General features: G+C 41.9%; 1 protein-coding gene across 18 annotated transcripts; it reads right to left on the bottom strand.

Annotated features, from left to right (window-relative positions):
• Positions 1-551: 551 nt before the first annotated feature.
• On the bottom strand, positions 552-27,714 carry LOC137107715 (trichohyalin-like). Of its 18 annotated transcripts, none has more exons than XM_067491596.1 (30): positions 27,050-27,708; positions 24,459-24,516; positions 24,282-24,377; positions 22,375-22,428; positions 22,043-22,221; positions 21,673-21,791; positions 21,421-21,510; positions 20,078-20,800; positions 19,064-19,129; positions 18,821-18,964; positions 18,517-18,735; positions 18,199-18,337; positions 16,779-17,126; positions 15,129-16,649; positions 13,955-14,236; positions 13,292-13,795; positions 8,824-11,223; positions 6,731-7,486; positions 5,660-5,846; positions 5,406-5,554; positions 5,250-5,298; positions 4,616-4,940; positions 3,820-3,887; positions 3,657-3,690; positions 3,510-3,562; positions 3,000-3,120; positions 2,452-2,551; positions 2,279-2,352; positions 1,840-1,954; positions 552-1,607 (listed from the first exon to the last, which is right to left on the bottom strand). In XM_067491596.1, the coding sequence occupies exons 1-30, from the start codon at positions 27,151-27,153 to the stop codon at positions 1,520-1,522; spliced, it is 9,165 nt and encodes a 3,054-aa protein (XP_067347697.1). In that variant the 5' UTR covers positions 27,154-27,708; the 3' UTR covers positions 552-1,519. The 18 variants fall into 18 exon arrangements, with proteins under 18 accessions (XP_067347697.1, XP_067347699.1, XP_067347696.1 ...); XM_067491598.1 differs by having other exon boundaries at positions 20,078-20,803; positions 21,421-21,507; XM_067491595.1 differs by having other exon boundaries at positions 20,078-20,803; positions 27,050-27,707.

Below are 27,714 nucleotides of genomic sequence, written 5' to 3'. Positions count from 1 at the left end.
GAAATTTAAAGTCTGAAATGTCAAAACTGCTTTGGTGGAGAATATGAAACATGTTGTGAGTGGGAAATATGATCAGTGGTGTGCAGTTTCATGTAAGTTAGTTAACTCTATAGTTTCAGTTTGAGTCATTTTAAATTAAATGTTGCTTTTTGAAACAGTGGTGGTAGGACTGCAGTAATGAATCCTTCCAAACAAGCTCCCATTACAGATACACTGACATGCAACAACAGAATGTATCTTCGTTAAATCTTCATAAAAATGCTTAAGTGATAAAGTCAAGCAGTGAATGACTTTCAGTCTCTGAGAATAACACTGAAACCCTTTAAGTTTGACCAACACTGACCTTTGACCTTTTATAAACTGACACTGTCAGCCTTTCCAGTGTGTAAGCATGCACAGTTTTAAAATACAAGCATTATGTGTATTCTTGCCTTCATAACTGAGATAACTGTTGACATGAATTTATCACATGATAACGCCATAACATTTTTTTAACTGCATTTCAGGTTGTTCATAGTGCAGCTCACAAAAACACACACAGAAATCAAAAATGGTAAATAGAAGCTACAAACAAATGTTTATTTTTCTTCATCATAACTATGAATATCATTCATCATCCCCTCCCCCACATAAATAGACAGCATCATCAGGTATACAGTGTGTGGTAGGCATACAGTAGTGAGGAGTACCACTTTATCAGCACACTAGGAAAACCATGCACACAGTAGTCAAACAACACAGAAATGAGGAAACAGCTTCACTTCTGTTAATAAAGCAGGTATGTACGTCACAACCAAACACCCTACAGGTGATTTAAGGCACGCTCGGTCCAAATCCAAACACTTTCATCTAACTTCTAGAAAAGAAGGTTTATTGTATGTTTTCATCCTGCAGCTGAAAACACACAGCGTATACAGGCAAAATTGCAGGTTTGAGTCCAGCTCACGACTTACAGCGTGCAAGTTTAATATGTGAAATGTCTTTATTCTTTCTGGTGGAAATGTCTGAAACAGAACTGTGAAAAACATAAATACTATCAGAAAGTGACAGGACAGTGGGGGACCCATCTTTTAAAACACAGGGAAACCCTGTGTCCAAATACTGAACGAACTCACCCAGGAAATTACACCAAAATGTGCAAAAGATGTACAGTAATCTGACACACCATTCAAATAAATAAAACTAGGCAAGTAGAATCAAAATAATACTATTATTTTGTGACAGACAGAAAATAATTAAACGGATATTTATTTTTAAGAAAACATTGTCAAAGAAAACACAGTTTGAAGCCCTGCTATCCGGGAAAATGAAGGCACCAAAAAAACAAAAACAAAAAGAACAAATAGGAATATATTCAGCCCCAGAAGTCCTCAAAATCAGATTTTATCTTACACACACACACACACACACACACAATAGAATAACTTAATTCTCTTAATTAACTTAATAATGAACAAATATCATCTGTCCGGACAACTTGGGCTCAGTAGTAAAAGCTGTTTGTGCTTGTCCTTTTGTCTCACTGTAGGACACATTTGTCCTTGTTGCTGTATTTTCTCCTCCTCATTTCTAGACCACGCTCCAAACGCTCATCCTCCTCCAGTGCACTACACATACAAACACATATTACACATATTACACATATACACAGACCCGTACCTCCAGTTTTACAACTATGGATAAAACTAATTAAGACAATTAAATGGCAATCAAATAATATCAAATATACAGTATGTACTGTAAATGTTTTATTTTTATTTGAGGAATATCCCATCACCATTTCTTCTTGTGCTTCTTTTTCGTTACTTACTGTACATTACCATAAACCCACACACTCACCCTCTCTCCTTGGCGTCGATGTCTCTGATTATTTCATCCCGCTGGTTGACCAAAGACACCAGCTCCTGTAGGAGCAGCTGCTCTCTCTGCTGCTGAGTGGATGACTTCTGCCAGTCTGCCGGACAAACAGCACAACTTTTCATAATGGTTCATATCATCACGTACAATAAGGAATAGACAGTGTGTTCAGTTCACCAGGTGGCGGGTTTTACATTCTCTTGTAATGTTTCATGTTTCACTTTAAGTTTCACTCATTTTTACTGCCATATTTACTAACTACAAATTTGCAACCTAATATATTTTACGGAAAATATGATCATTTCACTAAATAAGATGCATTATATTGATAAAACTATCAACAGTATAAATCAAAAGTATAGCGTTGCTGCATTTATTTAAAGATATTTGAATATTTTTCCCTCCTCTGTTGGTTACTGACCTTCTATAGCCATCATGACCCGTAGCTCTCTATTCAGAAGCTCAAATCTCCTCTCCAGGTCCTGCTCCTCTTGCCTATAGATACAGTCAGGGGTGAGGCAAATTAAATTAAGTATGTAGCAAGATCTATGTGTATGTACAATATATAGAAAGCTTGTGTATGAGAGGTCTCACAGTAGTTCCAAGTGGTCCTGTCTGCGTATGAGAGCATTCTTCTTGTTCACCAGAGTGAACCACTCCTGGATCAGCCTCTCCTCTTCATCACGGTCAGTTCCTGCGTAAATCAAAAGAGACTGAATGAGGAGAAACTCATTTTGGGGGTCATACTCTTGATCTTGTTTTTAGTCTGGGTCTTGAAAGTATGGAAAATAAACTATGGAAGCTGAAGTACTGGACACTCTCCTACTTCCTTATGTATCATGGCTCCAAATCTCTGGCATGACCCGTCTCAGGAAATCACGCTGTCTGACTCAGTGTTATCTTTTAAGGCTCGTCTTAAAATACATTTTAATTGAATTGGCTTTCCTGATATGTGAGACTCTTGTTTTAGTTTAATTAGTACATTCTATCTATGTTATTTTTATGTATTTTAACCTTGTGCTTTTCTTTGATTTACTTTTCTTTTCTTTTTTTGTGTAAGTGCTTTATAAATAAAGCAATTATTGAAAGCTATTAGTTTCCATTACTTGTTGCTGATAACACAGTATTTGTGTTTGACTCACCTGTTTCCATGATGCTTCGTAAACTTCGTTCCACCACAGCAGCTCTGCTGTCAATGTGCTTCTGCTCTGTCTCCAACGCTGCCAGCTCACTGACCACATACTGGCTGGTGTCCTGCAGACACTGACCACAAGCCCCATCATGCACACATGCAAACGCACCCACACATAATCGCACATGAACATATACAAAGACAGACGCCCACAAAGACATGGAAGAGAGGAACGGAGATCAAACGAAAGAGGGAATCAAAGAGTAGAGAGGTGGAAAGAAGAAAACAAGTGGAGAAGGAAGGTCAAAAGATTAGAGAGAGATATAAAGGATGTAAAATACAAGAATGTGGGAAAGCTTTATTTATAATGAAATTAACAACTTTTGTACAATAGTAATTTAGTCATTCCTGTACCAATTAGTACCAAATATGTTAAATTGTTCTAATGTTTATTTGATTGGATCTGAAAGGCAAGTAAAAGTAGAGAGATCTAAAGCAAAGGGAGTAGCACATAACTGACCATTGTTTCTGCTTCTTGCTTGAGAGGCTGAGTCTCAGCTGCACCCTGCAACTCTACACCAACAAGGAAACAGGAACAGGAGAGAGACTTAGGTCTGACTTCTTGCAATCCTTTTACAAATGATAGGTTGACATGTTGTGTACCCACCTGTGCTATTAGAGTTTTCTGTTGTTTCTTCATCCTAAAGAGGAATAAAAACAGACATATTAATAAAAGTTTTGCAAAGTACTTTGTTTATACGATATGTTAGAGGAAAATATACAAGTTCAAACAATCACTCAGCAGAAAATAAAGGCAGAGAAAGTGTCACCTGAATCAGTCCAAATTTCACCTTAGGAATCGACCTTGGCGGTGCGACTGGGGTTATTGTCTCGTCAACTGAAATCAGAATGTTAGATTTTAGAAAATCATTCTAATTTTGAGCTACTGAATGTATTTATTTAAATAACATTAAATCTCATTTCACTTTGCTTAAAATGGTTCTAAATACAGAGTGGTCCTTTCATTTCACCACAGCAGCACAAACAAAACAGAAATCTCTCTCCTGAAATAACAAAAGCAACTCACAGTAAGGAGCTGATTGAGAAAATATAGTTTTTAGGGTCTTTCAAGACCTTTGGAATTAGACCAATAACCTTCATGATTTAGATTGAGAAGAATATTTCTACACAAAGTACACCACATTATCAGATGGAAATCAATGTAATTCCTCTGAGTTTAGCGCATTTGGTATTTTTGGAAACCTTGGGAAATTTACTAGAATCTTAACTGGGTGCAGTGAACTTGATTTAATGATTTGTTTATCCTTCCTTCTTGTCTTTTGAGCTCAAACTACTTCACATTCCTAAGATCCCAGGATACGCACTAATGTTTCCCCTTTGCTTTTGATTTTCCTTTCTGCCCCCCTGACTGGACTCCGTTGTGCCTAATTTTATTATTTATTTCTTTTTATTTTTCTTTAATTTATTTTCTTTCACATGGACTCCAGCATGTCTTATGCGGCAGACTTGTTTACCTTTGGAAATGTCAGAGAAAGCATTTTGTTTGACTCTTCTGTTTTTCAAGGACTCTTGAAAATGATTGTAAGAATGATGACAGGCTGATACCTTTAACCACCCGTTTGGACCTTGGTGGTGGGACAACCAATGTGCTGCTCCCCCCGTCCTCTAGAGTCACTCCTTCGTTCAGCCTGGCCATGCAGAAAGCGGCGGCATCGACATTAGTGGGAGCGGGACCAGAAGGGGCCAAGCCATAGCTGGACTGGCTGCTGTTGTGCTCTATCTGCAGCACACTCAGCTCCTGGTTGGTGAAGTGTGAGCGGATCTGGCTGAGGTAGGTCATCACTATGAGCCTGTCTGGGACAGACAGAAGAACCATGTCGGAGGGCTCCAGCAGGCGAGAGATGCCCAGTGCCTCAAAACTGTCAAATGCCTGATGTGGTTAAAAAGAAAAAAAAAAGGTGTCATCGGTAAAGAATATCAATTTAAAGAATGCCATCAACTACACTCCCCCAGAATTTGGATATACACTGACTAGTTCAAAAGAAACGTAACTTGGTTATTTTATTAATAATATGAAAAACAAGAAGAAGTTATACAGCAGATTAAACAAATTAAAAACATCGAACAGAAAAGGGGACAAATTCTTCTTCTGTCATTTATACATTTATTTCTGTTAGGTAATACATAGAGTACTGTACAGAGCTGAATATAAATTACATTCATGTGTGCTCATCCTTACCTTTTTGTTGTTTAGTTTGATGTCATGAGGTTGTAACTGGTTAAAATCTCTAATGGGACAGAGGCAGAGCAGAATGTAATGAGAACCTGTCACTGGTTTACCTTTAAATGAATGGTTTAGACACCTATGAGTGCAACGTGGAATAAAATGCTGTACATTTTGTCTGGATGGAAGTGATGTAGGATGGCACAGAAAGCCAGGCCATTTCTCCAGGATGTGCTGAAGTTTGTGACTTTTACCCCCTGGTACCCACTGGTGATGTCCTGACACCACTGGAGCAGCGACTGGCTTGAGTTCACCAGGGCCTGATGCAGGAAGAGAAGAAAGAGGCAAAAATGAATAAGTTCAGTTTTGCTCTGATTTGAAAAGGTTTTACAGTTTAAGTACACATCACTATTCTGCATATTTACCTCAGCTGTTTCGTCTTTGCCATCAGTCTCCTCTCTTTTTGTTGGAACTGAATCAGGAGTCTTTATATCAGAGGTGTCTTCTTCTTGTAGCGTGGGAAGTCGAGATGTGCTTATCTCACATTGATGGGGAGCAGTGGTGGGTTTCTTTTCTCCACCATCTGGGACGTCTGTGAGTTGGTCTTTTAGCCTAAGAGGAGATAAGACATAAAAAAAAAGTGTAAGTAAGTGCAAGAAGGAAGAACATTCAGGCAACTTAGCATTGTGAAGTTTGAGCAAGCGCAAGCAAGCTTACTAATAAAAGAGGCCAGACCTCAGCACGACAGAACATGCAGCACTCAAGCATGGCAAGCAACAACACAAGCCATCCAGGCTGTTCAATGTGTTGTTCAGAAAACCACCTCTAAACCTTTACGCTCATCGCTTTTTGTATATTCAGATTTGAAAACGCAATATTTCCCATGCATTCGGTTACTGTTGCTACACACAGACGCAAACGACATAAGGGTCAATTTGATATCTTATGAAGAAATGTCCAGTCGTTGAGAAAAGTGAATAATGTCCTGTGTGAGCTGTGGTCCAGCACAGGCTCAAAAAATAAAAGTTTCGGATTTTACACTAGGTCTAATCTTGAAATTTTAATTCTGTTAAATCTTTGTTTTATCTAAGTCAGTTGCTAAGAAAGTCAACTCTTCTGTCCTCAATTTAGTGAACACTTGCATTGACAGAAGTTGGGGGACTTGCCAAAGACTGATAAAAACACACCCGAACTGAGGTTATGATTTCTCAGATCTAATCGTATTTGCCATAATGTAGCTCCATTACAACGTTTAATTCTCAGTGCATGCTAATCGCTCATGTCTCTAAAATTTCACTTCTCCAAAGCAGACTGGGTTTATTGTCTCAGATTAACCAGCAACAAAAGAAGCATCATTTTTTAAAGGATTTAAAGGTCATAAAGAAATTGATCATGATCTCAAGCCACAGGTCTGCATAGCACACACCAAAAACGCAAACAAGACTGCAGTGCCATTTCATAGCAGAACAGGCTGACACCTTCTCATGCTGACTTACACGTCTGCCTCTCCCAGTGACTCCTCTGCCTCAGTTAATGATATTTCCCGCAGACCATCAGAACGGGGGATATTTGAGCACTGATTGTGGTCAATAAGTTCAGCTGGGATTTCTCTTTGACTTTTGGGCTCTGTGGCGTCGCAGTCAATATCACCCGGAGCAGGGATGAGGCGTTTCATACTGCGAAGGCAGGAGGCAGGAGATGTGTTGCCTGTCATCAAACTAATTTTAGCCAATAAAAACCTCTCCTCCTCTTGGAGCTGCTGGTTTTTGGCAAGATTGCTGTGATCAGGCGTGTGTGTCAAAGTATGAAAACTTATTGAGTTTATTTGTGGGCTCTCACGCTCTGTGGAGTATGTACCACCCCCCGTTTCAAGACTCTTATTCGACTCTGAGGGTATATTGGTTAGTTTTGAGGCATCATGAATCTTGCTGATGTTTGGATCAATGTGTTTATTATCAGAGCGTATGGCATTAGTGCTTCTGCATTCTCCCTCTTTGACTGGTGCTGTCTCCAGGCTGTGATCAGGTTTCTGTGCCTCACTGTGTTGGGGAGCAGGTTTGGCCCCAGTTGTCAGACTTATTCCTTCCTCTCGCTTAGACACTGAAGGAGAGTTAGGATGAGGACGGTCAGTCTGACTGTTTAGGGAGTCAGGTTCAGTTTTATTTGGCCGACTGACAGCGCAGTCATGGTAAAAGGTTTGTTCGGTCAAAGGCAGTGAGGAGGACGTCACACTGAGGCCTGGGTTGCTTGGTCTGAAAACAGGAAAGAAGATTTCAGAGGACAAGACGGCTAAAGTGCTTTTGACAAAACTGACCAGCAACAGATTCAACCACAGTGTCTTCATCACGCTCCATTCCCCCTCTGGCCACGTACCAACAATTCTCTCATGCAGCCAGAGCTCCCGTCTTGTTTACCTCAAAAATGTCAGAAGGGATTTTAGCACACGACTTGTTTAGAAAAGTCTTAGTGCTATTCTCAGCACCAATTTGGTTGAGGAAAAAGGATGACACGATCCTCGTTAAACAAAGAAATAAACTGACAGAAGCGATCTTGTGCATTCCGAAGGTCTAGACACCCACATTTGTTTGGGTTAGACTTCCACAGATCAGATGGGATGAGGATTTGGCTATGTGAGATTGAACTCCTACAAATTTTAGTGACTTAAAAAAAACATGAGTCAACCAAAGCCAAACGCCAATCTTAGCAAAAGTTAGTATGTCCTTGATGTCAGCAATGTAGATAGTAACAGTCATGAAAAGAAATAGATACAGCCACTGCTCAGCTTCTCCTTATTTCACACTTGTTACTCAAGTCCCTTTAGGTACAAATGACTACAACTGCAGTAATGGACAGACTAAGTATGTAATAAATTATCATAGTGCTTTTTATGTCTGGGATTTTTCATCTAACCTCAGGTGGTTTACAATGTAAATTGCATTTTCTGCATTATCTTTTCATATCAAGCCAATTGGCACTATGAGATTAATGTATATGCCAATCTAATAATGAACAGTTTTTGTCTTTGTTATCACGATACTGAAGAAAGCCTAAAAAATATTTTTCAGGAGTTTTCTAAGGAGCATCTTATTCTGGGATTTCTAACTGGACTTCTGGAACAAGATATATCCCTGGAATTGAAGTCTCATTTAATCCAAACACATGTTTTTAATGTCTGTGTGTTCAAATTTGACAGTGTTATGACTCGGAGAAAAGAAAAGGGATATTTTTCAAACAATTAAGCTGCAAAAATGGTGCAAATAGTTTTAAAGTATATTAATTTCCTTGGTTCAAAGTTCAAAGAAATTACAGTTTACGTCTTAAAAAACATGGCAATGATGTTATTTGGGTTGGGGGGGGGGGGGGTTCCTACATGACTCACGTGCTCTCACACAACAAAGGCTAAACCCACAGAAAATGAAGGAGAGATATGTTGTAAATATTATTTCCCTCCATATATAGAGAGATGAAGTCTTGGTTACTGGAGGAAGCAAAAAACAAACAGACACACGCAACCCTCTAATCTACAAGAAGCAACAAGCAGGTCGTTTTTAATACAGCCCACTCCTTCCTCCAACCCCCGCTTACTCACCCTGTTTCCCCTTCCATGTACAGCTCAGTCAACCAGACGGAGCCAAGATCCTCATGTCCTCTTTCATACTCCACCTCCTCATCCTCCTCCTGTCTCTGCCATACTGGGATGGCACCCGATTTAAGGGTGAATTCCGCCCCTTTAACTGATTTCCCACCAAAATCCTTCGGGGAATTCTTTTGTGCCATTACACTGTCATTAAACTTGTTTGACCCCAAGTCCAGTTTAGTTGTCGGTCTGGCAGCAGGGACAGAATCACCTGGTCTAGTTGAAACCAAATTCGCTTCAGCATTAGGTAAAGTGTTCTGAGTGTTCTGATTTAGTGATATATTTTCTGATTCCTCTTCATCACCCTGTAGCCCCTCATCATATGCAATATCATCAAAGTCAGCCTCCCTCAGTGGTGGCCACTCTTTTGATTGAATGCTCAAACCTTTCTTGCTGCTTCGCACTAACATAGAGCTAAAACCTTTCTCTTGTCTGTGCTGTGGTTCATCACCTCTTTCCATCACTCTGTCCTCTCCTTTCATGTTCTTCTCACTTTCCATCCTCGTCTGTGCTATTTCTTCCTTATCTGTCCTCTGTTGCTTCCTTTCTTTTTCAGCCTGTTCCCTCTCCTCCCTTTGCTTGTAGTGTTGCTCTTTCCTCTCTTTTTCCAACCTAATTCTCTCTTCTTTATTTTTTGTCTTCCTCTCTACCTCCTCCTTCTCCCTCTTCAGCCTCTCTCTTTCCTGGTGTTCCCTCTCCTCTTTCTCTCTCCTCATGGCCTCTTCCCTCTCCTTCCTCTCTACCTCCTCCTTCTCCCTCTTCAGCCTCTCTCTTTCCTGGTGTTCCCTCTCCTCTTTCTCTCTCCTCATGGCCTCTTGCCTCTCCTTCCTCTCTACCTCTTCCTTCTCCCTCTTCAGCCTCTCTCTTTCCTGGTGTTCCCTCTCCTCTTTCTCTCTCCTCATGGCCTCTTCCCTCTCCTTCCTCTCTACCTCTTCCTTCTCCCTCTTCAGCCTCTCTCTTTCCTGGTGTTCCCTCTCCTCTTTCTCTCTCCTCATGGCCTCTTCCCTCTCCTTCCTCTCTACCTCTTCCTTCTCCCTCTTCAGCCTCTCTCTTTCCTGGTGTTCCCTCTCCTCTTTCTCTCTCCTCATGGCCTCTTCCCTCTGCTTCCTCTCTACCTCCTCCTTCTCCCTCTTCAGCCTCTCTCTTTCCTGGTGTTCCCTCTCCTCTTTCTCTCTCCTCATGGCCTCTTCCCTCTGCTTCCTCTCTACCTCCTCCTTCTCCCTCTTCAGCCTCTCTCTTTCCTGGTGTTCCCTCTCCTCTTTCTCTCTCCTCATGGCCTCTTGCCTCTCCTTCCTCTCTATCTCCTCCTTCTCCCTCTTCAGCCTCTCTCTTTCCTGGTGTTCCCTCTCCTCTTTCTCTCTCCTCATGGCCTCTTGCCTCTCCTTCCTCTCTACCTCTTCCTTCTCCCTCTTCAGCCTCTCTCTTTCCTGGTGTTCCCTCTCCTCTTTCTCTCTCCTCATGGCCTCTTCCCTCTCCTTCCTCTCTACCTCTTCCTTCTCCCTCTTCAGCCTCTCTCTTTCCTGGTGTTCCCTCTCCTCTTTCTCTCTCCTCATGGCCTCTTCCCTCTCCTTCCTCTCTACCTCTTCCTTCTCCCTCTTCAGCCTCTCTCTTTCCTGGTGTTCCCTCTCCTCTTTCTCTCTCCTCATGGCCTCTTCCCTCTGCTTCCTCTCTACCTCCTCCTTCTCCCTCTTCAGCCTCTCTCTTTCCTGGTGTTCCCTCTCCTCTTTCTCTCTCCTCATGGCCTCTTGCCTCTCCTTCCTCTCTACCTCCTCCTTCTCCCTCTTCAGCCTCTCTCTTTCCTGGTTTTCCCTCTCCTCTTTCTCTCTCCTCTCAGCTTCTTCTCTCTCCTTCCTCGCAATCTCCTCCTTCTCCCTCTTCAATGTCTCTCTTTGCTCCTTTTCTCTCTCCACTCTTTCCTTCTCTAACCACATGGCCTCCTCTCTCTCTCTTCTCTCCCCTTCCTCCCTTTTTGCCCTCTCTCTGTCCTCCCTCTTGATATTTTCTATCCTCTCTTTCTCCTGCTCAATGGCCGCCAGTCGCAGACTTGCCACCAGACTTAGCCCACGTGTCTCCTTTGGAGGAAACCACTCTGGTTTTTGAGTTAATTCAGTATTGCAAACCTTTTCTTCACTAATTAACTGAATTTCAGTTGTGTCAGAAAAGTTTGTGGGTGGTGAAATATCCACAGCTGTCCAAGGATCATCAGACAAATGCAGAATCTCTCCATCTACTTCATCTAAACACAGCTTATCTTCCTTGCTTAAGTGGAGGCCTGGTTGTGCTGCAGAGGGTTGTGGTTGACCTGCATCAGTGAATCCAGTTGTTTGCAAGATGGAGGCCACTGTGTCGTAGCTAAAGGGACAGACAGGAGGGACAGGAAGACTCTGAGACAGAGCTTACCCTAAAATGACCTACATAATGACCACAGGAGACTCTGAACAGTGTCACAGAAAGCCAGGCAGCATGCTTGATTAAAAAGTTCCTTTTCAGACTTTGTTTTGGTGCCAGTCCAAACTGCTCTAAAAACAATATGCTTAGACACTGAGAAGCAAATGACATTTCTTTTCTACACAGTGAACAAATCCTGAAACGTCTGGCATGGCTAAGAACAGGGTCAAACACTTTCTGATGCCATGCATGCATGAGTTCAGATCAGCTGAGATACAAAGATACACAGCTTAAGGCATCAATATGCACCATACACAACACAAGCTTTTTTGAGGTCGATCACTGAGTGGAATTTGACCAATAAACCAAAACAACTGAAAGCACCCATATGTTTATGTATTCCATTCTGTACTGCTTTTATAGACTGTGCAGTTAGCAAACAGGTATAACTGTTTCAGCATGAAGGTGTCTTAGGTTTTTGTTCTTTTATTTGAACATAAATGTACACCATGTGTGTAACGGTAAACCTAGAAAGTAAACCATCACAATATGGCTGGAATTGTCAGGTATTAGATTTGCCAATCCGAGTATTGCCATGCAGTTGAATGGGAAGTTATCAATGATTATTAGACCACAGTTATAGTTTGGTAGGTCGCCTACTACCTAGAGTTATAATGAGCGAGACATGTGGGAAATTGGCGACATCTAGCAGCTGTAGTTAGAGGTTAAAAACACAAGACTTTCAGTGGGAACCAGTTTGTGTCCTATTAGATATTGTTAGTCATTGTTGTTACTTTGGTCAGTGTTGATTCTGTATGTTAGAGGTGCAGTGTATGAAATTTGGAGGAATCTATTAGCAGAAGTAGAATAAAATGATCATTATTATGTTTTATCAACAGGCAGCACAATAGTGAAGTGGTAAGCGCTGCCGCCTCACACCTAGTAGCTCCCCGATTTAAATGTGCCTGACGACTGTGGCATTTTAGTAAGTACTCCGGTTTCCTCTTACAGTCCAAAGACATGCGTGTTTGGTTAATTGGTGACTCTAAATTCCCCATAGGTATGAATGTGAGTGTGAATGGCTGTCTGTCTGTGCATGTGTGTGTGTGTCTGTGTTGGCCCTGATATAGACTGGCTGTAGCCCCCTGTGACCCTGAACAGGATAAGCAGTTAAAACATGTTTTCATTAGCGTGTATTCACCTAAAAAAAAAAAATCCCTTCTTTTTCTTTTAACCTAGAATGATCCTTTTATATCCACACAGTAAGCGGGACCTCTATCCCAGAGGCTGCCATGTTGCTTCACCATGTTTCTGCAGAAGGCCAGGATGGATAAGCTAATAGGCTCTTCAAAAGGGACGGTAGGGGGAGGGATGGGTATCCACATGGTTGACATCTGCAACTTTGGCTCAAAATGCAACTAAAGGTTACACAATGCACCTTTAACACACACCACAATGTTTCCATAAACGCAACCTTGTACATGACAGTAATTGACACCATACATTATCCACAAGCTGTAGCTACTGGCCACATGTAATTGCTGTATCTAGGCTTAATCTGTGAACGATACTGAATTCTGCATCATATCTTACTTCATTTGAACACACAGGCAAGCAGAGGACTCACCCTCTATACAACACCCCGACTCCTGCTAACATGAAGCCGGCAGGTGGTTCCTTCGGCTGCTCTGCAACACACACATCTACCTCAGCATGCGCACTACCACACATGGAAACACACACATACACAGATGTAACTCTTGTGAACCGTTCTCATTAAAACACTTCCATTAAAATATCGCGTCTACCAGCAAAGACAGAGGTGGAAAAGAAGAGAACAGCATCAAGTGGGGTTAACTCCAGCTACTGAGTAAGCGCCGCTTAAGTTACAGCATCACAGATGAATTTTCTTAATATATTATTATTCGATGAGCAGGTGTGAGAGCGTGGGTTTATATATGGTGGATTAAAAGTAAGGAACAGGCATGTCACGCCATGCTGCAAAAGCTGCAATCACCAGTCACTGACTCACCCCCCTATTTCACCCTCCTCCTCCTCCTGCTTCTTGTCATTCTGCTCTTCAGTGATCTCATCACTTTCCATCCCTCTTTCCGCTCCGGTCTCAGCTGTGGTCTCCTCCACAGTTGCCCACAGCTGCTTTTCTGCCTCACACACTGGCTCCTTATTGTTGATGAAGCTCTCCCGACCACCATCTATGATATCGACTGGTCTCGCCTCCTCTGCTCCCTCCTGTTGTGGCTTTTCTGATGGCTGGAGAATTGGTTCTGGCTGCAGTTCTGGCTCTGATTGCGAGGGAAGCAGTGGCTCCAGCACCAAAGCCGTTCGCTCAGCTGTTGGTTTGGAGGAACCCTCGAGTGAGGTTGCTGGTTGCAGGCCAGGTCCCTCTGGCACTTTAGGCTCCTCTTTAACTGAGGGTGCACTGGGTTGAGTAGGAGGTTGGACTGTGTGATGTGTTTTTGAATCATTGGCTGTGATTGGCTGTTGCTCTCCCTCAGCAGCATCTTCTCTGTGTGAGCTGGAAAGGAAAATAAAACTCATGAAACACACAGCCATAAAAATGTACAATTGCTACTGACAAAGTGATATAAAAGCCAGACTATCAGCGAGGCAGGCACAGAATGTCAGATGGGGCGAAAAAGCAGAGAAAGCAGACAGGCCCCTCATCCATTCTTACCCTCTGCACAAAGAATTTGCACTCTCCTTGGCAGAGATTTGTTCAGCTGTATCTTCCCCACTTCTCCCCTCTAGCATTTTCCACAGAGGAACCTCTGCAGCACACAGCCTCTGAGGAGGCGGCACCAGGGTCAAGGCCTCTAATTTGATTTGTTTATCCTGAGCAGAGGCCTGAGCAGCTGGGCCTGAATGGATGTCAGGTGGAGTGCATATGGCAGATATTCTCTTTTCTTGCACAGTGTTTGACAAAGAACCTTCCTTTGTGAGAGGAAGTTGCCCCAGACTGGGGTAGGGGGTAGAGACAAGAGAGAGAAAATGGGAAAAAAGGGAGAAAACATCAAACAATGAAGAAAATATGGTAAGGGTGGATGATACAAAAAAAAAAAATTAAATAAATAAATAAAAATATATATAGTGAGAGAGATTTTGATATGAATTAAAAAGTCTACTTCATTGTTAGCAGCTCAGAATGTGTCGTGCGTTGTTAAAACACTTCTTGATGCTTTTAGGTATTTTACTAAGCCCATGCATGTTAAGCACAAAGCAGCAAGTATGAATGCTCTGCAGTAAGACACGCACACACAACAACAACGAGGAAGAAAAAGGTGCAACATGAATGAGCCCAAAATTGATCTATGCATCAAGATTTAAAGGGACAGAGTGTAAGATTTGAGGACACCTGGTGGTGGTGTTGGTCATTGCAACCATTTGAATACCTGTGTCCATTTTGGGCTATGGAGGAACATAAAAAGGGAGCTGCTCCTGTACATTTTATTTCTTTTATGTGATTAGATGCTAATGAAAACATAGTCATGGATACTATATTCCTTTTCTGCTAATTGATCCCTCTAGATCTCACACACTGCACCTTTTACCCTGGGCCATATCAAAACACTGGGGATCAACCTGCCCATCCCTACCACATTGAAAACCAATGAGTGAACAAAATCACAAGATAATCAAGGAGAAATCATCAAAATGGAAATCAAAGATTCAAGATTAGTTTGGAAATACAGAAAAACAAAAACGAAGACTGACGCTTTAATCAATCCCAAAACATTTTGGACTTTGAAAGTTAAACTGATTGGGTGCGTGATCAATTCATTTGCCAATAAAAAAAAGCCATTAGTGGTATGAACACCCACAGTCAAATTATTTTTTGTGCTGTAACTCACCGATCACTGGAGTTTATGCTGGCAGAGCCTGGTTTATTAATCAACTGAGGAGCCGTCTGTCTTGACTGTGATTGGCTGTGAATTTGTGAGGGCAGCTGCTTGGGTGCAGCACTGTTTATGTCCAGATGAGGGAGGTGGGGAGCAGGAAATACGAGACTTGGTGGGTGTGTGTGTGTGAAGCTGGGTGGAAGGATGTTGCCATGTGTCTTAGGCTGAGAAACTGGCGAAGATGAAGAAACACATGACACCTGAGTTCTCATCTTCTGCTTGTCCTCGTCTGATCTGTTTGCCTCCTTCCTCCTCTTGTCTTCATCCTCCTCCTTCCTTCTTTCCATCTGGTCTCTCTGTTGTAGAAGATTCTTTTTCTGTTCTTCCTCTTTCTTTTTCCTGTTTTCTTCCTCTTTTATTCTCTTCTCTTCCTGTTCTCTCTTCCTATCTTCCTCCTCCATTCTCCTTTTCTCCACCTCCTGCCGTCTTTGCTCTTCTAGCAGTTGTCTCTTCTTTTCATCTTCTTCTCTCTTCTTCCTCTCCTCCTCCTTTTGCAACCTTTCTTTTTCCTTTTGCTCCTTTAACAGTCTATCTTTTCTCCTGTCCTCCTCCTCTTCCCATCTTTTCTTTTCCTCTCTTTTTTGCGCTTCAATCCTTTCTGTCTCCTCCCTTACAAGTCTCTCCTTCTCTTTCTCTTTTCTCTCCTTCTCTTCTTTTAGAAATCTCTCTTTTTCATCTGCTTCCCTCATTCTTCTCTCTTCTGCTTCTTTGATTCTTTTCTCCTCTACCTCCCTTGTCCTCTCCTCTTCTGCATCCTTTTTCTTTCTCTCCTCCTCTTCCTGCATTTGCTTTTTTTCCACCTCCTCTCTCTTCCTCCTTTCTTCCTCCTCTTTAATGTTTTGTAGCTTCCTCTCTTTTTCTTCTTTCAAGCATTTCTCCTCCACTTTCTTCCTTTCTTCCTCCTCCAGGAGCTTCTTCTTCTCCTCCGCCCTCCTTCTGACCTGCTCCTCAAACACTCTCCTCTCTTCCATCCTTTTTTCCTCCTCCTCCTTTATCTTCTTCATGAATCTCTCTCTCTCAAGTCTCCTCTCCTCTTCCCTCTTATGTCTTTCCTTTTCTTCCTCCCCTTCCAAGAATCTCCTCTCCTCCTCTCTTTTCCTCTTCTCATCCTCTTCCCACCTTCTCTTCTCTTCTTCCTCCCTCAGTCTTTCCTGCTTATCTTTCTTCTCCTTCAGTAGCCTCTCCTCCTCTTGTTTCCTCCTTTCCATTTCTATCTTAACTTCCTCCTCCTCTTTCAACAATCTCTTCTTCTCTTCTTCCAACACTCTTTTCTTCTCCTCCTCATGCTTTCTCCTCTCCTCCTGTATTGTTTTTCGTTCTTCCTCCGTGCTCCTCTCTTGTTTTATTAGAATTTCCTTCTCCCTCTGCTTCTTCTGCTCTGCTTTTATCACCTCCTTCTCTGCTGTTCCCTCTAACTGCTCTGTCAGTGATGACGTTTCCGCAAAGGCCTTTTCATTGGTTTTCTGTTCAAGACTGCAGAACAGATAAACAAATTCCTTAATCCTAAATCTCTGTGTGTGTGTGTGTGTGTGTGTATGTGCGTGTGTGTTTTACCAGGACAATAAGCAGTTTATTTTCTACTGTTTGCATCTTAATACTCACCCTCGAGGACACCTTTTGATAGTATCTTGCTTAGAGTCATCCTCTGCCAGAAACAAGCCAGCTGACTCTAGTCTCTGGTCAAATGACTCAAAGGTGATGTCATCAAAGTCCAGCTCAGGCTCAGGCTTTGCCAGTGGTGGTTTTTCGGGCTTAGATGTGCTAGTAATAGTCTGCATCTTATCTATTGGCTTTTTCAAATCGATTTCCCCCTGAATGTTTGGGTGTTTTGGAGTGATAAAAGCTGCTACAACATTGGTTGAGGGCTGCTGAGGGGTGGAGCTGTCGCAGCAAGAGAAGGGCCAGGGAGGGGGTGGAGCTATGATCAGCTCTGCATGGGATTGGGAAGGACTGGGGACAGAGACGTTAACGGTCAGGCTTGAGACAGAAGTTGGCGAGGGTTTACAAGGGTGAGCATGCAGGGGTGGCAATGGATGACACAGGAAAGCCACAGAGCAAACACACCTTTTAATTATGTGTGTAAAAGGCAGCAAAAAAACTCTGCAACTGTTAGCACATGTTAGCATCAAGGAAGCACAAACACCAAGCACAAGCCAAACACAAGGCAGCTCAGGATCAACCGGTTTCTTGATCTTTGTTCAGAAAACATACATAAAGTGATACTCAGTTGCATGTGTGTTCCTGAGCACTAAAGTTGATTATCTTGGGCTCATTTGGACCGTATGGAGTTTGATAATGTTCATCAGTACTAAGATGTTTCTGTTACTGTAAATGGTGAATATTCAAAACAAAATGTGAAATAAAAGAAAAATTGTTACAAGAGTAATCTGTCAAATCTGTGATGCATGTGCATATGGATAATGTCCAAACAACCAATTTATTAATAGCATGAATGGTGTGTAAATAGATGGGGGAAACCTGTAGTTGTGCAAGTTCATGGAACAAACACTTAAATGAAGCTCAATGCTACTCTCATGATGGTGTCACATCTAAATTGTGACTACTGTAAAGTCAGCAAATAGCTGGCTTAGCATAAAGACTAAAACTAAAAACAGCTACAGCACCTTGGTATGTCCAAAGACATGGCACCTCTAAAACAAATGAACAAGTTATTTAAATAATGACTATCTCTATACAAGCATTGCTAGTTTGCAAGGCAGCAATGAAAAGAAATGACACTGATTATCGATGTGGTAAAAATCATTGAGAGTGGCATTAGTCCTCTTACTGAAATATCCTATAAGCAATATTTTGAAATATTTCTTTTAAGCAGCCATGCATTGTCAAGCAGGCAGCCCTTCTCAGCCTGTGCACGCCCATGTTCCACTTTACAGTGTTAATAAGTGTTCACATCTAATGCCTCTTCTGACCATTTATACTCACAGGCCAAATCCATCTCTAAGGAGCCAAACCAACCAAGCAAATGTATACATTTACACATGACATCATCCCATGATCTCACCTGATTTTTGCTGGTTCCGCTTTGTTTTCTGAGCTTGCTGCCTTTGAGTCCTGGGCTGGTCTGATTGGGCAGCTGGATATTTTGACGTTGGCCACTTCTTTGCCTTGGCTCAGAGGGGATGGAGTTGTTTCCTTGTCTCCTAAAGCGAGTGAGAACATTGCATCTTTAAAGAGAAAAGGCTAAATCATCATCAATCCTTATGTGAGTTTTCTATAAAGGGAACAGGATCCAAATGAAACATTGTCACACTTCCTTTTTTTACATCACTTTAGGGGGAAACAAACACTAATGACATGTTTGATTACTTCGCTGCAGTACCTGACTGACAGGAGCTGATCTGAGCAGGAGGAGCAGAGGGAGACACAGCAAGCTGAGTGTGGGAAGGGGGCAGTAAAACAAAGGTGGAAAAAGAAGAGGAGCGAGGGGGTGAAGAAAGTGGACAGGAGGCATGAAGGGATGAAGCCTCGGGGTCACAGAGCGCATCGAGATCGGGACTACTCAGCAGAGGGACAGTGGTGACGTCACGTCCGTTTAGAGCTAAGTCATGGAACAATGGGAAAGGAAAGAACTTTAAAAGTAAAGCACACATAGTGGCATCACTGTTAATTGAGGCGCTGGTTACCTGACTCTGAGCTAGTGGGGTGAGATTTGGAGGTAGGGAGTGTTGAAGCCAAAGGAGGGTCATCAACAGAAAAAGGAGAGGGAGAAGAAGGGCGGGCGATCGACTTGACAATCTGAGGTCTGAAAATGTGGGAGCGAACTGCTGCTGAAGGAAGAAAAAGGAAAAAAAGCAGGATTTGAAAAAAAAAAGGTCAGAAGTTGATTAGCATCAGAAACAACTTTAACACTCAAAGTAGAGACAGACCAGAGGCTGAAGGAAAATCATCTGCGGTTTTAACCTCTTGGGGGCGCCGTTGATAAGAAACAGGAACTGATGAGAGGAGAGCAGAGGAGGTTTAGAAAGAAGTAATACATTAAAGGGAATAAAGAAAGACCTTTCTGTGGTCAGTGAGATGTCAAAAGGTGAAAGTGGAAGAGGTCAGATAATTTCAATTCATGCAGTTTAATAATTTTATAAAACCAGGAAGACACAGTGTTTGCAGAAGTATCTGAGCAGTAAAATGGAACAAACAGCGGCTCAGTATGGTTTAGTTTGACTTACTGGAATGATTGGTGCTTCTAAAATCATGAAAATGCTACTTGTACAAAATAAATAAAACTTAATATTTTTATTTTATTAATGTTCAGTGATAATGAAAATTTTTTCAGTCAATCTCATCTATCAAGTGAATTTTAAAAGGGCTTGAACTGTCAGTGTAATAGCCAGGTAAACACATATTTCTATTAAATAAACCTGTTTCATTATAATTTAATTACAAAACTTGATGTATATTTTGATTAGTAAATTTTGGATGGACTAAAGTTAAGTGTGCACATGCATACACAGACTAATTGGATCATTTAGGAATAATACAGTGATTAAAATGTAGAGAAGCTTTGTTCAAAACAAGCTTTGGACTTTTTTTTCCCAATAACAACATGATTAAATAATTTTCAGGTCTCCAAGACTCATAAGGACAATAATAAAAAACATTTAAATGATTAGATTTAAATCATATTAAGGAACCGTCTAAGACAATCTCTGCAGACAAAAACAAAGCAGAGATCAATTAGACATCCCAGCTATATAACTTCTCTTTCTTCTCATAGTCTGCATAGATTGACTTTATAGCACACAACTCTCTGCATACTGTTAGTATTACAGCACATAGTAGATTTGACTTTGCATGAAGCAGAGATGAGGTAAAACAGACCGTCATGCATAAGGAATGAATAAGTGGAAAACATGCAGCATGCATGCCAGCCAGCCTGTTGATACCTTTCACTGAGCCTGCCTGAAAGATTTTAGGCAGAGTAGGAGGTTGAGAGAGGGTCCGGGTGAGTGGAGTATGAGTGGATGGGAGCTCTGAGGGTGGTGTGGGCTTTAGGGCAGAGGAGGATTTGAAGAAAGGAGGTTGGACAGTAGGGATGACCTCATGGGTCAGTGTGATGAGAGAAGGTTTCTGGGGAGTTGTGGATGATGGTGCTATGGTAGTCTCGATGGAAAGAGTGGAGGGAGGTTTGGAAGTTAAAGAAGTAGTTCCTGTTGCAGGTGTAGAGGTCGGGTTAGAGGGAGTATTTAAATGTGCAGGAACTTTACAGCAATTAGATAAGAAATTATCTGTGGGACCAGAGGGAACTACTGACGGTAAAGCAGACACTGACTCAGAGGATTTGGGAGATGGTGGATTTGCAGGAGACACATCAGAGAGAGGCTGCAGAGAGGAGGTACCCTTCAATGGGGGAGCCGCTGCTGGGACATGGGAGCTCGGAGGATTAGGTTGTGTGTCAGATAAAGCAGGAGGCTCAGAGAGAGCAGGGGTGGTTGATTTTTTACGGTTGAACCTGGGTGAGGGCTGAGGGGAGGGGCTGGGCGAAGGTTGGATCTCTGGGGCGGAGGAGAAGGAGTGTCGGGAGCGACGGGGTGAGGGGCGAGGAGCAGTAGGCAAAGGAGGGCGAGAGTGGACAGCAGGACTGGGAGGATCGCCGTCCCCTCTACAGACTGCTGAATAGTTGGGAGGGTGGTTGGATGGATGGAAAGATATGTGACAGAGAAACATGAATGAAAAAGATGGAGGGAAAATGAAATGATTCTGGTGGAAATTAGATTAATGCTGGCAGTTTATTGTGTCACAGATACAATATGAAATCGAGGAAAGCACATTTTATATCACCAAATATACATGCGTCCCGACCCAAGCCTGCAACTCAAGGGCTCATCCATCACAGAGTCTAATGTGAAAAACGTAATGTAAATAAAAATGGGAGTCATGGCTGCATGAGTTCGATTTTTTCCCAGCAAATTGGAGTCACTCACCACACTTCTAAGGGACATTTTCTACTGTACCCATCATCTGCACAACCCCTTAATACATTTTGGGTGTGGGGGTATGGTAGTTTTTATGTAACATCGTTTATCTTCTACTGGTCACTTTTATTTTGTTTCAGGTTATTTGCCATATATAACTTTTCCAAGAGTCACTGAAGGGCAAAAACAGGACCTTACTTACAAGTAATTTCAGTCCTAAACCTTTTATTTTTGTTTGGAATCACCCATTTGCTTTGTGTGAGCAGAGAAACTACAGGCGTGAGTGAAATAAATGGCGAGAGAGAGCTTGCTACCTGGGGCTGGAAAAGTGGTTCCCGTGGAGTTTGGCTTGTCTGGTGGAGGGGGAGCAGGGCGATTGGGGCGGGTGAGAGTGCGTGGAACTACTGCAGCAGCCACAAAGGAGAAAAGAGAGGAGCAGAGGGAGCAACAACAGCACAAGAGGAAAAACAGGGTAGAGGAGGAAGAAGTGACACAGTTGCAGTGAGTGGAAATGATTGGAGGAAAAGACCAGAGAGAGGAAACCATGTTGGTGTAAGTCTGCCTACTTGTAGCAGTGAGGGACTTCTTGTCCTCGTCTTCATCGCTCTCATTGAAGTCATCCAGGTTGCCGATATCTGCGGGTTTGACACTCATCAGGCTGGCCAGACTCTGCATGTCTTCATCACTGAGGGAAAAGCACACGACGTTTATCACATCGTCATTATGCCGTTTTTGAAGCAATCACTCAGCAACTGTACACAAGTATAGTAACACCTCCAATCTAATTATTTGATGCCCAGCGTTGCTATTTGCCAAGCTTTGCTGAAACAACCCAGTCATGCGATAAAAGCAAGATATGACACTGGTGTCATGTCATATTTAGGGGATTAAAAAATCAGTTAACACAGTGGTAAAAATGCTTCGATTACAACTCACGTGGCTTTTCCCTCACGAACAAAGACACATGACAGGGACAGCTTGAGAGTGGCCTCCACCACTTTGACAGACAGCGGCTTCAGCTTCAGCGTCAGGTCCGTCTGGGTCGGCGTGGGGCTGGCAAACCGCTTCAGGTTGATGTCAGCTGATGCCAGCACCTTACGATGCCCCTTGTTCTCCTTTTCAAGACCAACAAAAACAAGCAGACTACAGTATAAGTTGGACAGTATTTAAAATGTAGTATATGTAAATGTCCGATGGGTTCCATTTAAATGTAAATCCTTTTATTTATTTTTCAATCTCTTAAAGCAGGTGAGACCAGATGTACTTACACCCTCAATGACAAAGGTCCACTCTTTGTCCTCAAACTCATCCGCATTGGGATCCTGAAGAGATAAAATACAGTTAGCTGATCTTTTTTAAACACTGTTCGTGAATATTTGTATGCATGTATATATTTTATGAATGCATGCATTTGCTCATCTGGCTGTATACCTTACCTTCTTTATGTCACATATTTAAATGTGACAAGTATGCCTTAAATAAATGTGCCTTATGCCTACACAGTACATACACTCGAGTATACCACATGAAGTACACAACTATGGACAACTATGAAATTAAGCACAGTGTCAATAAATGACAAAATACAGTATCTGCTATACTATTCAAATACACAATATGCGGAAAACTATATTAGCAGTGTCAGTGTGATATCCACAAGCAGCATCAGCTGATGTGAGCCGTGCCTTGCAAAAAAGATCTCAGAAGCACTATCATCGACAGTTATGGATTTGCATGTAGCTGGAAAGGGTTAGCGTAATCTCAAAGACTGTAGATAGTGTACATATATACTGTAAATGGAGATCATTCGATTTTTTGGCTACTCTCCTCAGAAATGGGCGCCCAGCAAAGATCACTACAAAAGCGCAAAGCAGAATCTTTAATGATGTAAAAAAAAACAAAAAACAAAGAAAACCAACAACCCTGGAGTAACAGCTAAAGACTTGAAGGATTCACTGGAGCTGTCCATGACAGGACACCACAGAGGAAACCATTGCTTTTTGTTGCATAAAAACAACAACATTGCATTGCACAAATGTCTTGTGGACAAATAAAACAAAGGTAGAATTGTTTGGAAAGAACAAACTGCACAAAGAGAACCATGTACCAACATGACAATATCATCTCAACAGCGAACTACTTTAGACAGAGCATCATGATGTGTCTCTGGACCTGCACCACTTCAGTTACCATTGTGGTGGGGAAAATGAGTTATCATGGTTAACAAGGTGTGCTACAGAATCTGATTGATGCAGCAGGACAATGACCCTTAACAATAGAGTAAATCTCCTACAGAATAGCTTCAGGGATCCAAAATCCATCTTTTAGAGCAGCCCAGTCAGAGCCCTGACGTCTGTGGTTGCTTGAAGTTTTTGCTGCTAAAGGTTGTTCAACCAGTTATTAAAACACTTTGTGTGTTTCATGGGTGTGTTCAGTAAAGACATTAAACATCCTAAGTGTTTGTTCTATATCAGTTTGGGAATATTGTGTTTCTTTATATTTGTGACTTTGGTGAAGGTCAGACTGCATTTCGTGCCAATGTGCTCAGAAAACCAAAAAAAAAACTGCAAACGGTGACGTTACTTTTTCAAGCGATTGTACTGTAAGTTTTGCACTGATTAGTTACCGTGTGTGAGCACCATACTGTGTAATTCACATGTAATTTCCACACTAATTTAATTATTCTTTGACCCCTTATGACCTGCATCAGGGTTTGATCTACAGACACCTGAGCATTTCAAGAAACAGCAAAATTTCAGTTTCAAATATCAAAAGTGGTCATTATCACGTCGGGGCAATCTGCTCCTACTAGTGAGCTACAAGGTGCATTTCACAAATATGTGTTATAATTTGGCAGCCTCGTGAGGCTGTGGTAATATAGCGAGGAGAAAAAGTTACTGTTGGAGTGGTATAAAGAGTGAAATAGTACATAAAGACTTTTGGGTGCTCCATTGTTTTTGCCCCCATTAAGGCAAATGAGTAAAAAAATATTTTTTTGTGACTAGACACAGCATTAAGTTAGCAACCAAGTGATGAACTTTTTATTTTCTCTTCTAATATTTGGTGTTAAAGGTGTTGCCAGTTTCCTAAATCTCTTTTCTCCTCCCTCTTGTTGTTTTAGTGCAATGATTCTATGTGTGCATGCATGTGCTGTAAATGTCTTTTGGTAGTGTACCTTGAAGAGTGTCACAGAGATGTCGATGTTCTCGGGGACAGGCCACACCACCATGCCTCTGTAGGGGTTCTTGATTCCAGGCTGCCAGCTGTGGAGCTGCACAACAAACAAAACATTAGCAAGACTGTGTGCGAACGTGTGCGTTTGTGCGAGTCTGTGCTGTTACAGTGGCTTCACCTTGGAACACATGCGTCTGTTCCTCCTGGTCCACACCACCCTCAGCTTGTCTGGTTGCCTACAGAAACACACAAACACTGATTAAATGACAGAAATAGCACCTCTCCTCATGTTTTGACATGTTGGTTATGCAAAAAGAGAACAACAATTAAAATAAAAAGATCTGAAAATCATCCTTTTCATAGTTTGTAACTTAACAAATACAATCACATTTGAAATCCATCAAACAATTTCTCCAAACAATGTGAACATTATACAAATGCGACAACACAAGTTCAGATAGTCTTATGACTACCACCAGTTGCCAATAATGCCCTGGAGTTAAGGACAAGGCACTGGTGTGTTTAGTTGACCATGCACATGTTTTTTAAAGGTGTAATGAACACTTTGTATGTGTGATTAGACAACACATTCCATGTGTAATGTGCATGTAAGTACAGTGTTTTTGCACTTGAATTCACTTTTGTTTATTTGACAGAATGGGAAAGAGGACCGTTTGTCTTACATATCCGCAAGATGTCAAGCATAAGGGTTTTTACAGGTCTTAGGAGCCACAAACATTTGTAGTTCTGTCCTTCACCCATGCTGCTGAAGATGCTGTTCGCCAATGTGTTCGTGGCTTTGAATCCAAAGTGCTGTTTGTTTGTTCTGATAAATGTGCACTTTTCCTATGACTGTTTTCAAACAATGGCCAGACAGCTAAAACAAGTAGCGTCTTAGTCTGCAACCATTAAAGTTTATCATTAATAATAATAAAAAAAAAAAAGCTTCACTTGCCAAAAACTGGGTTCTGTTTGCCCTCAAGGGTTAAAACCATACTAGGGGAAGTGTGTGCCTGTTGGTTACATGTGTAAATGTATCTCAACCTTCTGCTGCACAGGAAGTTAAAACGGAAGCCGCAGAAGTCCTTCCGTCACATGTAGAATCTGTTTATCTGCGCTTAGATTATTAAAAGCAAGAAGGTGTAGCATGTCTCAAGTGTCAGTGTTCATGTACATCAAAGACAGCTGTGTGTGTACATCTGTTAATGTGGTATGTGTGTTAGGAGGTCAGGAGTGGCAGAGATAGACTGACAGCAACAGAGTGGTGGTAGTGGAAGATTGAGAAGAGCCAAGTGGGCCAGCAAAAACACTCTAGGAGAGGAGAGAAAGTATAATCTGAAATGCAAAGGCACAAAGACATAAACGCAGAAACAGAGACACAATGGGCAGTGGTAGAGGGTTGTGACTGGTTTAACAGAGGCAAACATTAGTGGTGTAATATGGTTGAGTAACATGTACTTACTGTACATGGGGGGGTTCAGGAGACAATGTTTTCTGAAGACGACTACATTTGTGATTTTACAACACAACATATCACAGACAATTACAGGCGGTAAAATTAACTAACCCACTCACTAACTGCCCTCGTGTTTTTGTCACGTGAAGCATTCAATGCACATATAAACTGTGTGGTTCCTCTGTCTTTAATTCATTGTCTCTGCCTTTTTGGTGTCTCTGCCAACAGCACATTATTTTTCATCAGCGGAGCTGCAGCAGCAAGTCATCTGTAATGTAAAATACACCACAGTGCGTCTCTTAGAAAACTTTATAAACTATAAAGGCTTATTAAGTGGGACTGGACCCTCTTTCCCTTAGTTTCTCTGTGTTCTCTGGGGCTGATGAAACTTTGAAGTCCCATTGACAAGAGCCTTCAATCATTGAGGGACAAATTGATCTGTGTTGCTGCTGCTGACAAGGTGATTTCAAAATTCCATCATTTAATGTAATCTGGACAGATAGGAAGGAGTAATGTGGGACAAAGTGATAAAAGTTTAAAGATACTAGAGATATCTTTATATAGGAATATTGTAAGAATGTCAAGGACTTCAAATATTTTTAGCATTCCCTGATGTTGATATAGCAGTTGAACCAAATGGATTCGAAAAGGCCCATAAAAGAAAAATACTTGATGTTTAGGCCCTAGATGCCTAAAACTGACTTCTCTGTCTTGGAATATTGACTCTGCTTCGCAGCATCTCTCTCTGACTGAATCCTTGCAAATAGCTGCTTTAATGTTGCTGTGAAACATGTCAGAGCTGAATAATGGCCCCTGCTACATCACCTGGCCATCTCCCAACTGTTTTGTAAAACAGGAAATTGCACAACAGGGGGAAAGCCGAAAAGGGCTTGAGCTATGAACTAACTTGACTCTGTATGTGAAATGAAACAACACTGGGTCTATTGTCGGGCTCATAATGGCAAGTCATTAAATTTACATACAGTTATATTAGAAACAAAACTGTGGATAGGGCTTGATGTATTTCACACACATACACACACACATATATATACATGTATATATACATATACATATATATGTATATATACAGTATGTTGACTGAGTCATGCCTCCTTGGTGATGGGCGGGGCCGGGACTCGAACCCCCCATATCTCACTTCGATCAGCTCCGCAGAATAACGGAAATATTCACAACCCACGACTCAACAATGAAGTCTTATTATAGCCAAAGAGATGCCAACAGGCCCTCGTTCATTTATTCCATCCCCCCCCAAAAGTGAAAACTAAAGCATGAAAGGTCCCTAAACTCACCATTTCTTGGTGCACTCCAAAATGAGTTCCTGGTAAGAAGCAACAAACTGAAACTTTGAAGCCTTTTTGCCGACTCGCTGCAGCCTTTTCCAAACCGAAGTCATGACTTCCTCGGGTAAAACAAGGCGTAGTAAACAGGAAAAAAGGGAGGAAATAAACACACTCGTCCGCTCAACAATAATCCAACTTTGTCTGTCGCTTCTGTTCCTTAAAAGGTTCTATTCTTCTGCTGCTGCCGAGGCTCACACAAGCTGCGACTTGCGCTCATTGGCAAGTTGAATCACCCACACAGAAAAAAAGAAAAAGAAATGTGACCATGCATTAAACAGAAAAAAACTTTGGACAGAGTTGGCTATTAATGCAGAGGAAGAGGAACCGATTCCTCATCCACAAGGTCTATGACCGCCTGATGTGAAGCCAAAGTTTCAACCAAACCAACCCGATGGCTCGCGTTGAAAACCTCTCTCTCTCTCTCTCTCTCTCTCTTTCTCTCTCTCTCCAGTCCACATGGAGACAGCGCAGCTTAGTCAAGACTAGAGTTGTTGTATTATAGGAATGAGTTCACCGTCCCTCTTTCCTTCAGTGACAGCAGACAGACAGTGCAGGCTGAGAGTGAGACAGGATATGCAAAGAGTGTCTACTGGTGATGGCAGCAGTATGCAAAC

Source organism: Channa argus, chromosome 22 (genome assembly GCF_033026475.1).
Source record: "Channa argus isolate prfri chromosome 22, Channa argus male v1.0, whole genome shotgun sequence".
In the NCBI taxonomy this organism is placed as follows: Eukaryota; Metazoa; Chordata; class Actinopteri; order Anabantiformes; family Channidae; genus Channa; species Channa argus.
This window is presented reverse-complemented; position numbering and strand designations above follow the sequence as displayed.